General features: G+C 40.6%; 2 protein-coding genes and 1 long non-coding RNA gene across 3 annotated transcripts in view; all 3 read left to right on the forward strand.

Moving 5' to 3' along the window:
• The first annotated feature begins 124 nt into the window (after nt 1-124).
• On the forward strand, nt 125-3,646 carry LOC137867163 (group 3 secretory phospholipase A2-like). The gene is made up of 5 exons (XM_068703612.1): nt 125-674; nt 1,410-1,542; nt 2,235-2,369; nt 2,909-3,482; nt 3,584-3,646. The coding sequence occupies exons 1-5, from the start codon at nt 188-190 to the stop codon at nt 3,644-3,646; spliced, it is 1,392 nt and encodes a 463-aa protein (XP_068559713.1). The 5' UTR covers nt 125-187.
• Nucleotides 3,647-4,335: 689 nt separating this feature from the next.
• LOC137867304 (uncharacterized) lies at nt 4,336-6,864 on the forward strand. The gene is made up of 3 exons (XR_011102165.1): nt 4,336-4,452; nt 5,935-6,054; nt 6,187-6,864. It is a non-coding gene; the product is annotated as an uncharacterized lncRNA (long non-coding RNA).
• A 947-nt stretch (nt 6,865-7,811) lies between these two features.
• The window catches only part of LOC137866742 (probable E3 ubiquitin-protein ligase HECTD4), a 35,703-nt gene continuing 30,840 nt past the window's right edge, over nt 7,812-12,674 (forward strand). The window contains exons 1-2 of the mRNA XM_068702821.1: nt 7,812-8,493; nt 11,066-11,619. Of these exons, the coding sequence (XP_068558922.1) occupies nt 8,347-8,493; nt 11,066-11,619 (701 nt within the window). The 5' untranslated portion in view covers nt 7,812-8,346. The remainder of the gene's footprint in view (nt 8,494-11,065; nt 11,620-12,674) is intronic.

The following is a 12,674-nucleotide window of genomic DNA, read 5'->3' on the forward strand; positions in this document are numbered from 1 at the left end:
CTCTCAGTTCAAACCGTTTACGCCGGAGGCACACATGCCTTCATCATATACAGACAGACGCCTTTAAGCCGGCTGGTGCAGACAAATACACTGAGGCTATATTTCATGTGGAATAATTCGTCCATTCAGACGTTCATCTAACCCTTCAAAGTTTACTGGATTAATTATACACCAATTTTACTTTGAGATGCAAAGCAGGTGCATGCTACAAGTTGTTTTCGTCTTATCGTTGCTCATTTTAACTAAAGCACAACATGTGATCGGATCAGGTCACTCCTGTCTCAGATCGAGTCCTGCAGAACACGGACAGACGCGCATCACGTTTCTGCGCGAGGACGCGGCCGGTGTGCGCTCCTTGTACGTCAGCCTGTGGTCCGAGGATACGCAACCGGTATTATGCGAGGTAAATACCAATCCGATTGTCATGGACAGATACAACAGTATTTGCGACGGAAGCGGCACCCAGGGCCAAGAAATCACCCAGAGGTTTAACATCAGCAAGCTGTTGTCTCCAGATACTCCGTGCGCGCTCGTCTCCTCCAGTATGCCAAAGTTTACTAAGCGCACAAGAAGAGATGGGACAGGGGGGAAAGTTCGGAGGAAACGGGCATGGATATTCCCGGGGACGCTGTGGTGCGGTACTGGCAGCAAAGCGGCCGGATACGAACAGTTAGGTGAGGAACTCAGATTTTATGATTTTGCTTACTTTTCCTCCATTGTGTGCACAGTAGGGGGAATGGTCACTCACATAGGCTATGGTATATGGGCCCTCGGAAAGAATGTGAAAGACAGACCTAAGGAGATTTTTAGGGGCACTCTGTTGGCCCTAAAATCATCAGCACTTCCTTGACATTGTAGAGGGATCTCCATAGGATATTACATTATTATACAATATTGATTATACATTTATCATACAGTAACTGTGAGCTTCAACATTGAAGTCCCCATATTTGTATTAGGCAAATATAACTGGTATTTGTCACGAGATTAAGAACACAAACTGTGATTTGCATACTTTGGAGGGATAAAGATCACTATTGGTATGTTTTACTGAATTTAATTATGTTGAACTGAACTGAATTGACATGTATGTCAATGTAGAAAGCATGACACAAACCAATAACATTTTGGGGACATTATTTAATTTAAGTGGACCTGATGGGTACTATTACACAAAATTTGAAATAAACATTTTAAATGAAAGTTGACTTGACATTTACATCAAAACGATGTTCTTCAGTAGGTATTTTATAGCGATCTTGGTTTTACAACCCACACATTTTTAATTATCAAATACCTGTCTTTGAAGCTTTTTGATTTTGAATTAGGCAAGAAATTCTTGAGGACTTGCTTCCATGTAATGTATCCTTTGATATGTGATTGAATTCAAATCTTGTTTGCCTGCACAGGGATGTTTGAGAGTGCAGATAGATGCTGCCGTGAGCACGACCACTGCCTGCATGTCATCCTGGCTTTCACGGTGAATTATGGAGTCTTCAACTCCAACTTCTTTACCGTGTCACACTGTGACTGTGACCAAAGGTGAGCCTCAGAATGCACACCCCTGGTTATCTAACGCTGGGGGTCGCTGCAACCAGCGACCCCCATCTACCCCTGACCTGTCCACATAATGCTCTGGCAAGCACGGTCAAGTCAGGATAGACCCGCTCAAAGGCTGAATTTATAAGTGTTGCAGAAGTTGTGGGCATCTGCATTTCTTACCTTACACTTCTTACTCATGAAAGTGTCCTCTCTGTAATGCTAGTATGATATATTTCCTGTGACTATGCCAATAACTGTCAATCGAGAACCTGGGGCCATGTAATATTACTATTCATCCAGGAGTAATAAATATACCACTGCAATCAGCCCTCTGGAAAATCTTTCGATGTCAAGAGTCAACACGTTGCTCGCTTCTTTCGTGTTTGTTGGGCATAACATTCCTCCTTTTTACTGTATTAAACGCTGCAGATACATCTGTATTATTCCCACTTTACATCTTTACAACAACAGGTGCATGTGTAATATGTTTGCCCTCTGACTCTTGGTGTTCATTCGCAAGTAACTGACACTCATTTCAAGAATTCACCTCCTTGCTAAAAAGGTTATCTATAAACTGTTTGGTCTAAAGGTATAGACAAAATAAGGCAGCATTCAAGGATATTTATCCTTGTGCATTTTAGTTTTGACTTGACTGTTGCTTGACCTCTGCTTGTTCTTTTTAACCCACCCAGGTTTCGACAGTGCCTTCTCGGTGTGAATGATACCATTTCCAGCATGGTGGGCTACAGCTTCTTCAACATCCTGCGGGTTCCCTGCTTTGAGCTCAAACAGCAGAGGCGATGCACTGAGATGTACTGGTGGGGAATGTAAGAGACACACTGACGTGGTTTCCCAAAGTTTTAATTTACATATTGTTAGACGCAGCAGTAAGTGCACACCATAGGTTCAGTGGAAAATGCAGGAATGGTTATATGGAAAGCCAGAGCAGCAAATTGCTTGTAATAACATGCCTGACACTCTTCCAAAACTCACTAAATTATGGAAGGCACCGTGCCCAACCTCTGCTCTGTTTCCACAACTTTTTTTATCAGGTTACTTACTAATTGTCGTACAAACAAGAAATGATAAATGGTAAACTAGCAGTCTAGCATTAATGGTACTGCATTGGCAAACAATATAATAACTATAATCAAAGATTTGTGTGTGAGTGACTGACTCTTGACTTTCACAGTGTTAGTGTAATAGTCTTCCTTTAAATGACAGATCATGATCCCAAATAGCAATACAAAGTGTACCTCTTCTAACTTAAATAAATCTGCAATGATTTAGTCTATTTAAATTAAAAATTCAGCAGATAAAATTGTATCCATGGCTTTGTTTTAACATGCATTGTTGCTCTCTATAGGTGTAAAGTAGCCAAAAAGGCTCCCTATGCTGTCTTCAAAAGCCCCCTCCCCTACGCTGATGTTACAAGCAATAATGGGGACAACACTGACAGCAACATGGTAGCAAGTAGCAAGGAGAAGCATACCGATAGCTTTGTGATCAACCCACACAAAAAGTCCCCCAAGAGTGAACATAGATGTTACTCCAAAGATCCATCCAGAGGAGACACTTACTTCAGAAGGGGAAAGGGGAAAGGATGTAAAAGACACAGGAAACTGGATATAACACCATCCCAAATGCCCACAACGTCAAGTGTGTACACCACTAGTCCTTCAATGAAAATGGGTCTTTTTAATGCTTCTAAAAGTACTGCAATGGTGCCGATCAAAAAAAGACTTGGAAAAAAGAAGAGCAACAGTAGGGGCCTGTCGGATTACGTCACACAGAGAAGCCAAGTTCCACCACCGGTGAACACAAACTCTTATCCACAAAAAACATCTACAACACAAAGCGCTCCATATTTAATACAGAAGCCAGTGCTGCAGCTACACTTACCAACAGCCGTCACGGCAGTGACCAAAAGTCGCAAAAAAGTCCCAAAGCAAAGTCATTGTTGTGGATTGCGGATACCTCTCAGAGGTGACTCATTTCAGCCTTATTGTAAAACTTGTCTCGAACAAAAAACAACATCTAGCGTGACAACTGTTACACCCTCAACAACTACATATGGATTACCAATCGAAGTGGCAACATATAGGACTCTGAGGCTCACACAGACAACAGAAACACCCAAACAAGAAACTCTAAAAAGACTCTGGAGTACAGCTACTTCTGCAACGGCCGTCATAACAAAACAGGAAATAGCAACCTCCATTCATGAGGAAGGCAAGCCACAAAAGCCGATGGATTCCCCTCTACAGCAGAATAATACACGCCAGACGCCCAAGGGTAGCACCATAGCCCAAAGTACACATGCAGGAAGACGCCTGAAGCACAATATTGCATTAGATAATGTGACAGGTGAGTGCATGCAGCTAAGGAATCCATCACATCTGCCGGGGCCTTTTTCAGCATCATAGGCCTCTCCTCAGTACACTATTACACTATTAAATCATGTATTTAGACATTATTATTATTATACTATGATGATCAACGCTGCCGCTATGAAAAGCAGATGATAAGGGCTTACATTTTGAAAGAGCCCACAATGGCACTGGGAATATTGCACCTAAAAAGGAGGCCCAGGGCATTATTCTTGTAAGGAGCTCGAGCTACCACACTATCTGGTTGTGCCCCCTACAGGTGGAACAGAATTTTCAACACAGATGATAAAAAAATTTAGATTCAGTATAGGTGACTTAGTCATCTAAAGAAATGTGGGTACACTTTGATCATTTTGCGAGATAACCAGTGTTTACTTTTCACTCCTTCAGACAATCAACTCCTTTGTGGAAGCCTCAAACATCTAGATGGATGTAAATACAACATCCTTCCTTTGGAGAAGAAGTATGATCTGCACAACGTGGAGTCAAAGACTGCATACCACTGTGATTGCACCAGCCGGTAACATTTTTGTATTCCTGCTAGCTTTTCCTCGTATTTATATATTATATTATATTATATTATACTATATTATATGTATTATGTTATAAGTCTCACAGATGAAAAATATACACTACACTGAGTAAAGCATGGAACATATCTTTTTCTCCAGTCCATGTTTTAAGTTTAAATGGGCCCAAGTTTTACTCAGACAATTTCTCCTTATAACTTAGTGATAATTTTTCATTAGACAGGCCAATGTTCTACTGTGTTTACTGCTGTATATACACAATAGTAGTATTAGACATTTTTGATTTCGTTGTTGTCCTATGTGTTTTGGCCACAATATCAATAGTTCAGCATAACGTTATTCTCCTCCCTGGAAACAGCTTTACAATGTGGTCTATTGAGGCCAAGAAATACAAGCCTTACAAAGCTTTTGAACCAATCCAAACTAAACGCTGTTATCCCAGTAATCCATTATGACTTTGTTTTGCATTCCTGAGCTACTTCAAGGTTTGACCTGCATATTGCAGTGTGATGAAGTAACCAGGGCAACTTTATCATAAGGTCTAAATGAAGCACAAGAGTTTTTTTTAATTTTTGTTTAAAGAACAATTGTGGTGGCGCCATTGAAAGTAAAGCTGTTTCCAGCAGAGTTTCCACATTATTTACCCTGATAGGGGGAGTACAGTTTAATAATAAACTAGGCATAATTGACAAAAAAACAATTTATAGTTTGTTGTTGTCCAGTCACACCCTTTAAAATATATGTCAATAGACCTTTTTCGCGGCAGACATTGTGACTTGTCATAATACAAAACGCACAAGTGTTACTAATAATGATAACGATGGCTTTGTTCAATTAAATGTCCCAGTAAGCCATGGCAGTGTGACAGTGAACCAGCTACAATAAACCTTTTTCACAGCATATATTTTGGCCGGTCACAGCAGGAAAAGCACAGGTGATATTAGTAACATTAACGATGGCGGCATACCATTTAATTTTGCCAGTTCGACAGCTCTTGCATTGTGCATGCTAGCTCAATAGGCCCTTTTCACAGCAGCTATTTGACATGTGAGTGCAGGGTAAATACAGGTGTTATTAATAACACTGATTATGACACGTGTTTTTATAATTAGTCAACATGTCTGCTGTGAAAAGGCCTATACATTTGGAATGATGGCAGGTTACAAATAGTGATGTTTGATTATGTATGGTGACTCCTTCTACTGTGTGCAACACTCACGCATAGGCTACAGCAGCGCATGCATACTGACTATTATTGCTCATTCCGATCCCCAGCATGTTATAAGGAATGAGGAAGGCCTGCCCCCACAGGCAGCTTTCTCTTTCTTTGTCTGTGTCTCTCTCTGAGTCATGCACGAATGCATATTGGATATACATCACACTCAATTGTTTCATTCCTGCTGCGTTGCTCACTTTATTGCTGTATGTGAGGTTGTTAATGTTCTCTGCTTGTCTTTTTGTCGCTGTTACAGCTTGGCTGTTCTGATTGAAAGCTTCAAGCAACCCAGTATTCTCCGCAAGCTACTAATGGATTTCGTCTCCCAATACTGCTTTAAACTACCAAACAAGAGAAAATGCCACCGCCGCAAAAGGTTTTAAGCTCTGATAAACGTATTCATGTTAATCTTAGACATTATTTGGCTAGAACAGTGCCTTGTGGAGCAGTTTGCTTGTATAATAGATTATCAGGTTGGTTTCTGACACTTTTTATGTTTCTTTTCCAGCTGTTCTGGAGGCTTCTCTAAAGCCTCTGACCTACTTCAAGCACTTAGTATGATGGAGGAAAAAGACACTGCTGGGGTGCAAAATTCAGGCAATGACAGAAGAAGAGGCATTCCTACTCGTCTTTATAAGCGATGCCTGAGGCTGGTAAGGGAAGCTGACATTGTGGCACAGCTCACATGATTTTAGAGTAAGCTTCTGTTAATAGCAACAATGAATTTGATAAGCTTTACATTTCATGCAGCGTTTTTTGTTCCTTTCTGATGGTGTTAAATGGCAGTGTGTTAGAAAACATGGGACTCAAACTCTTTAATATGAAATATTTGTAAGTATGCCATGGATGTAAATTTTGTATATTTATAAAGAACTGCAATAAAAACTGATAACATCAGATTGTGCTTTGAAGATGTAGTACAAAAAATATTTTTGTTTCTGTTTGAATTTAGTTAGAGAATAAAATTGTGTGCCATGAGAATTTTCCCAAATTATCATAGAGTGGCATGTTATTACCTTCACTGCATATATATTAAGTAACTAGATCCACACTGCTTTCCAAAACAAGCCTCAACCAGCCAGTAATCATAATCCTAAATGAGAAAAATGCAACATCAAAATCTTTGTTTAATGTACAACCTTAGGAATACATATTTGTTAATGGAAACAAACATTGTTACACTTCAATGTCGTGTGATATACTGTGTATATATATATATATATATATATATATATATATATATATATATATATATATATATATATATATATATATATATATATATATATATATATATACTCTCATTTTGTGATATAGAAGTATATGTTTTGCTACGTTGATAAAACCTTGATCCAAAATTGCTTTGTAAAGACTACAATCAGTACAATGTGAACCTCATCTGCCATTTCATTTCATGAAATCTAGCTCTTACAATGTGTAAGAGCATCAGTGTTTTAGTCATGCATTCTTATTTAAAAGGTATGATATGGAAATTGGCTATATCAGTTGTTTGAAATACATTCAAAGATCCATCCCTGTTAAACGAGACAATCATCAGATATTTACTTCCCAAAAAATGTCACCAGGGCCAGGTGTCAGAATTTAGGGGTCCCAATTGTATGGTATTCTTTTTTCATAGGCTCAATAAAGATTTATATTCTGATGTTAAAAAAATCTAAATGTTTTTCTCCACTTATTTTTGCTTTTACCTGATTGTACACTTTTATAGCGTGATAATAGGCAAGTAAAAACAGGCTGTAGTTGTCACCTCAACGTTTTTTAACTTCTCACTGTTCTTTAAAAGTTTAGATTATTTGACAAAACAAGAAAGAATACATGTAGTGTCCCACAGCTCAATATCAAGGATGACATAGTTAAGTGCAATAATTTATCTCTAAAATGTGGTCAAACGTTAACTACAGACAGCAAAGATACAGGTCACCATGACTCCTCCTCCAAACCTTGAGGTTTATTATATAATTGTATAACAAAACTCTAATATACATGATAATTGCCCCTTGTGTTATTATTACATGTATGTGTTGTTAGACACCAAAATCAACCCATGAATTTTTGACAGCTTTTATTCTGGCCCGCGGTGCATGCTGGGAGCCGCAAGTTGGCCTTGGAAACATGGCGTCGCACTGACAGCTGGGAGATTCTCATTATCTTCTCCAGCCACTGACACAGCGCCCGGGCCGTTAGCGAAGCTGTTTGCGTTCACTTGTGCTGTGAAAAGAGCTCACTACAGATGCAGTCTTCGTCCAGAAAAGACACTCGTATTTATGGTGCGGCGCAATAACGAATTTAGTACGGGTGTCACACCCACTCTGCTCGGTAACGTTATAACGATACCTTACGGTAAGTTAGCATCGCTTACAGCTAACCGAGCCAGACAGCTAGCAGCTACCGTTAGCACGACACGAACACCCAGGCTATGCGAAGAGGAAATGCCACAACTGTCTGTTCGCTGCTCGGCTGCCCCTCCATTAGCTCGCACCTTTTAGCACTAACGTTTCAGCCGGCCCCGTCAAACACTATTGTCAGATAAGAGGGAGGCAGTTTTGTTATTGTTGCTCGCTAGCAGGCGAACTAGGGCGTTTCTGTCATTCTGTCACTGAATTTTTAATGTTCGACCCCTTTGGCATCACTGTCGGAGGAGAGAGCGATGGGCTCCGGGGCTGTGGATTCGTCCCAGTGGCTTTCGGTGAAGGAGGAGACCATTTTCCTCCACGACGGACTCATTCGGGTCACAGATCTGGCCGAGCTGCCCAGTGAAATTGGAGTGTCGGAGCAGGGGGACACCGAGCAAGAGGTGGGTGAATGCCATCTCACACAGGCACATGTTTATACGGTATATATAGAAACACACACTCATTTCTATGATACGGGTGGCTTTTTTTGTTTCTTTTGACGTAAAGTGTTTCATGTGTTTTCACTCCCGGGCTGCAACACACCCTAACTAAGTGACAACGGCATGGCTAACGTTAGCAAGATTCTTGCTTGTATGCTATTGGCCCACTGTCAAGGAGGCGACTACTGTCAGAACATTTCCTGTCGTTTCCTCCAAAATATAGGAGGTGGCAATCACCCAATTGCATGTTATCGCTGTACCTCAGGTGTCAAGTTGCAAAGCTTCAACTTTATTAGTAGTGTCAGTGCAACAGCTTTCATAGACAGGCAACTTCTCAGATTGCACCACACAGTGAACATCTCTTTGGATCCTCAAATGGCAGTGTGGAGACCAGTGTTTTCTGTGACAACATAAGCAAGCTTAAATACATTGGTATCATACAAAATTGCCGTCAGGACCCATACCTTGAACTCTTGTTCCCTAAACACAAAGAAACAATGTTATGTCACATGCTGGATGTTAGGTATATGCTGTGTATGGCCGGTGTGGGCTTTTTATACCTTACAAATCTGTATTGTTATATTTATCAAATAGTCCCTAATTTTAGTTTTGTGCCTTGTGCAAAGCAGAACGTATTTCACTTTCAGTGTAAATGTATAATGTGCCCTAAAGTGTAGTGAATGTTTATCTGGAATTTAGGCTTTTATTTTGAAGGTAAAATCTCGAAAACCGGACGTGCCTATGTTGCTAGATTGTGGAGTCTTTACAGTGATGCTGATGGAAACTTCGAGCCAACAACTGGCAAATTCCTGGCTTAGATGCACAAATGTCTTTTTAAAATAATTGTTTTGCGGACAACATAAAGCAAGCTAAAACACTCAAAATTAAAATGAATATCCTGAAGAAATTAATATTGTTATTGTGCTAATATTCCAGATAATGTGTTTGTTAGAGTATGTTATAACAGTAGTCAAGCTCATAGCTATGTGATCGGAGAAGTGGAAAGTTGGCACAGTTTTTTTTACAAAGGGAGTATGTTGATATTGGTGTAAGGCTCAGAAACTGACAGCTAGATTTAATTTTTACAGGGTGGTGCATTTAACTGTACAAATTCAGCTGGTTGTGTTACTAGAGCATAATCTCTTTTGACCTAACCTATCGACCAATTTTTTAACTGGTGCTATTAATAACCAGCTTGTTATTCTACAATTCAATTCCACATCACATTCAGCACTAGTTGTACTAACAGCTGCAGATGGCTACTTTACTATTCAGCTATCAGCCACATGCTGTCCTAGTATAAGTACATATGTTCAATCCGCAGCTTTGACAGATGACAAACCACTGGTTAATTAATGAATGTGAATGGGCAGGTTTGAACCCCTCACCCATTTTTTCATTAAGTAAAAATGAATAACATGCATGCAGTGACGCAGTTTGTTAAGAACCAATGTTGATTTACTGGTTAAGGCAGGATAACTGACAGCTGGACTTTTCTCTTTGGAAAATGCACAAGATGCTGTTCAGAATACCACTGTTTGGTTTAGCAGCATGAATTCAGAGCTACTTTTTACTTATAAACATCTAAACTTTGCAGCCAGTGTTTCCTTTTCAGTATTCTAATAGTGCCAGTCATGGTGACCTACAACAAGAAACACAAAATTGTTATGACATTGGACATATGGCTGTAAATGACTGTAACATATGGCATTTTATGTAGTCAAAATGTACAACTTCCATATATACCATGGATTTGGTGCCTACAATATTAAATACAAAGTGTGGTTACATTATGCCCAGGATAATGTCCGCAGGATCCCTCAGATCATTTAACCTGAGCAAGAATGCAAAAATGTAGCCTATGTGGGTTAGACTTATTAGGTTGGCATGTTAATTACAACTTTTTGGAAACAGGATCGTGCCCATACAAATCTAGAAAGTCAAAATCATATCTAATGGTAGAAAAATCTGGCCATTGTCACATTTATAGATCACAAAGCTCACACCAAAACATAGGTCTGTCCTCTTATTCTGGGATACGTTCTGTTTTTCTCTGCGTCTATTTTCAAGACTCACTGGTTTGGTCACTCAGTGCTGTCTTCGTAGGTGTTGTGATGCTAACTATTTTTACCCATAAGCGGTGTTCTGCAGAGTAAGGTGGAGAAGGCCCAGCATCCAGTCGAGGCGTGTTACTGTAACATTAGTAGCATTTCTGAAATTGAATCAATACAAATTGTGCCTGCTAAATGGTATAATGGATTCTTTTCTAGTCCATGATTCTTGGGCCACAGAGTGTAATCAATAGCTGAAACGCTGCCTAAGTGCACATGAAGCACATTGTTTCACTCGTGATAGGCTATCCCGAATGTGCCATGCTTTCTCTGACCAATATTTCATAGTATAAGGAACTGTAGACACCAGAGTTTATTCTGTAGAGGTGATTCATAGTTGTACTTTGGAAATACTGGAAGTCCTACAGATGAATTACAGCCATGTAAGACATAATTAACTTAGTTTTTCCCCCGTCTTCCAGATTCTAACATTTGAGACGAAGAACCCGGTAGAGCTTGCTGAGCGTCTGCGTGCCGTCTGTGGGAATCAGAGCAACGCGTATGCCCGGCTGCTGGAGTACCGTCTCAATGCTCTGCGTGGCCTGTGGGGGGCGCAGCGGCAGCTGGCCCTGGAGGAGCAGCAGGAGCGGGAGGGCACCGGAGGGGCCGACGAGGAGACCTTGGCCCTGCTCAAAAGGCAAGGTCTGCTGCAGCAACCCGAGCAGGCGCCCTTCACCTCCAGGGTTGGCCTGTTGCTGGTCTTCCCCCTTTTGCAGTCGCAGACCCGCAGTGACCCGGCGCTCTGCGGCGTCACGGCAGAGGTGCTGCTGGCTTGCCTCCGGGATTGCCAGCCGCTCAGCCTCAGCAAAGAGCCCGCTGACTGCCTCAACGGCCTTGAGGGGCTGCTTTGCTCTTGGCTGGAAGATGGTGCCAAGGAGTCAGGCCAACCACAGGGACAGGCTCAGACGCAGATCCTCCACACACACAGGCAGAGAGAAAACGCTGCTGCGGCACTTGTGGCACTTGCCTGTGCCAGGTGAGGCCATACATTTACTCCCTTCCTGATTATTAGGAACCCTCTGTTGGCTGTTGCAGACAGTGTGTTGAGCCAACAATATTCAGTAAAGCGTTAATAGTGTAGCCAAACGCTTCACAGAAGGCCTATTGTTACTTTATACGCAAGTAACAAGAACTCATTGAGAATCAAATACAGTCGAGATTAGTGGTGCAACGGCTCATAAACTCACGATTCGGATCAGCACAAAATATAACTTTGAGAGATCCCTGATCAAGTTTTTTACTACTTGATACTAACTGAGGATCATTGATGATCCATATTGGCAGATACAGATCCCCTTGTTGTTTGATTATAGCAGCTGGTCTACAAGGCTCCAGACTAATTTATTTATATATTTTTTTGCCACTATCCCAAAAGTCTTTTAAACCGCTCTGAAGTCCGAGTAAACCATCAAAAATTATCAATGTTATACTTTTACTTTGTTATAGTAATCTATCTATCTATCTATCTATCTATCTATCTATCTATCTATCTATCTATATAGGGTTTTTTTCTTCATAAGAACATCATCAGCAAACAGGATGCATAAATGCCGATGTCCTGATTGCATATTTTACTAAATATTGTCGATAACGATTGACAGTAAAACGTTTAATTCACACTAAAATGGTTCATGTTAAACTATGTAATTTATCCGCAGTTCACATGCGTGCCAAACTGTGAGTGGGGGGTCTGTTACACCACTAGTCAAGATACAGTGGTGAAGAAAGTGTCTCAGTGAAAACACTCCCGAGTTACTTTATTAGTAACTCTACTCACAAGTATTCAGAGAGTCAGTTATTCCTGGCAGCCGAAGCTAAAGTAAGCGACTGATTAGTTTCTCTCTTCAGTGTACATGTTACTTGAATGATCATGCCGAATTCAATAGTAAAACCTTGTTGATTGATATTTCTATACATACTTAAATTAGTGGGCACTCTGTCAGCTCAATGACAATGTGTTTTTTTTTTTTGTGTGTGTGTGTTTTGTCACCTGGCCTGCAAAAGAGCCGAATGTGCTTGTTTTCATGTATT

This window comes from Cebidichthys violaceus, unplaced genomic scaffold, assembly GCF_023349555.1.
Source record: "Cebidichthys violaceus isolate CVI_PGR_0920_01 unplaced genomic scaffold, fCebVio1.0.p SCAF_9, whole genome shotgun sequence".
Taxonomy (NCBI): Eukaryota; Metazoa; Chordata; class Actinopteri; order Perciformes; family Stichaeidae; genus Cebidichthys; species Cebidichthys violaceus.

Excerpts from the sequence above, each read along its gene's own strand:
- LOC137867163 (XM_068703612.1), top strand. The coding sequence starts at position 188 with ATGCAAAGCAGGTGCATGCTACAAGTTGTTTTCGTCTTATCGTTGCTC. Across the intron at positions 675-1,409 it reads GGCCGGATACGAACAGTTAG|GGATGTTTGAGAGTGCAGAT; the intron begins GTGAGGAACTCA and ends TTGCCTGCACAG. Across the intron at positions 1,543-2,234 it reads CACTGTGACTGTGACCAAAG|GTTTCGACAGTGCCTTCTCG; the intron begins GTGAGCCTCAGA and ends TAACCCACCCAG.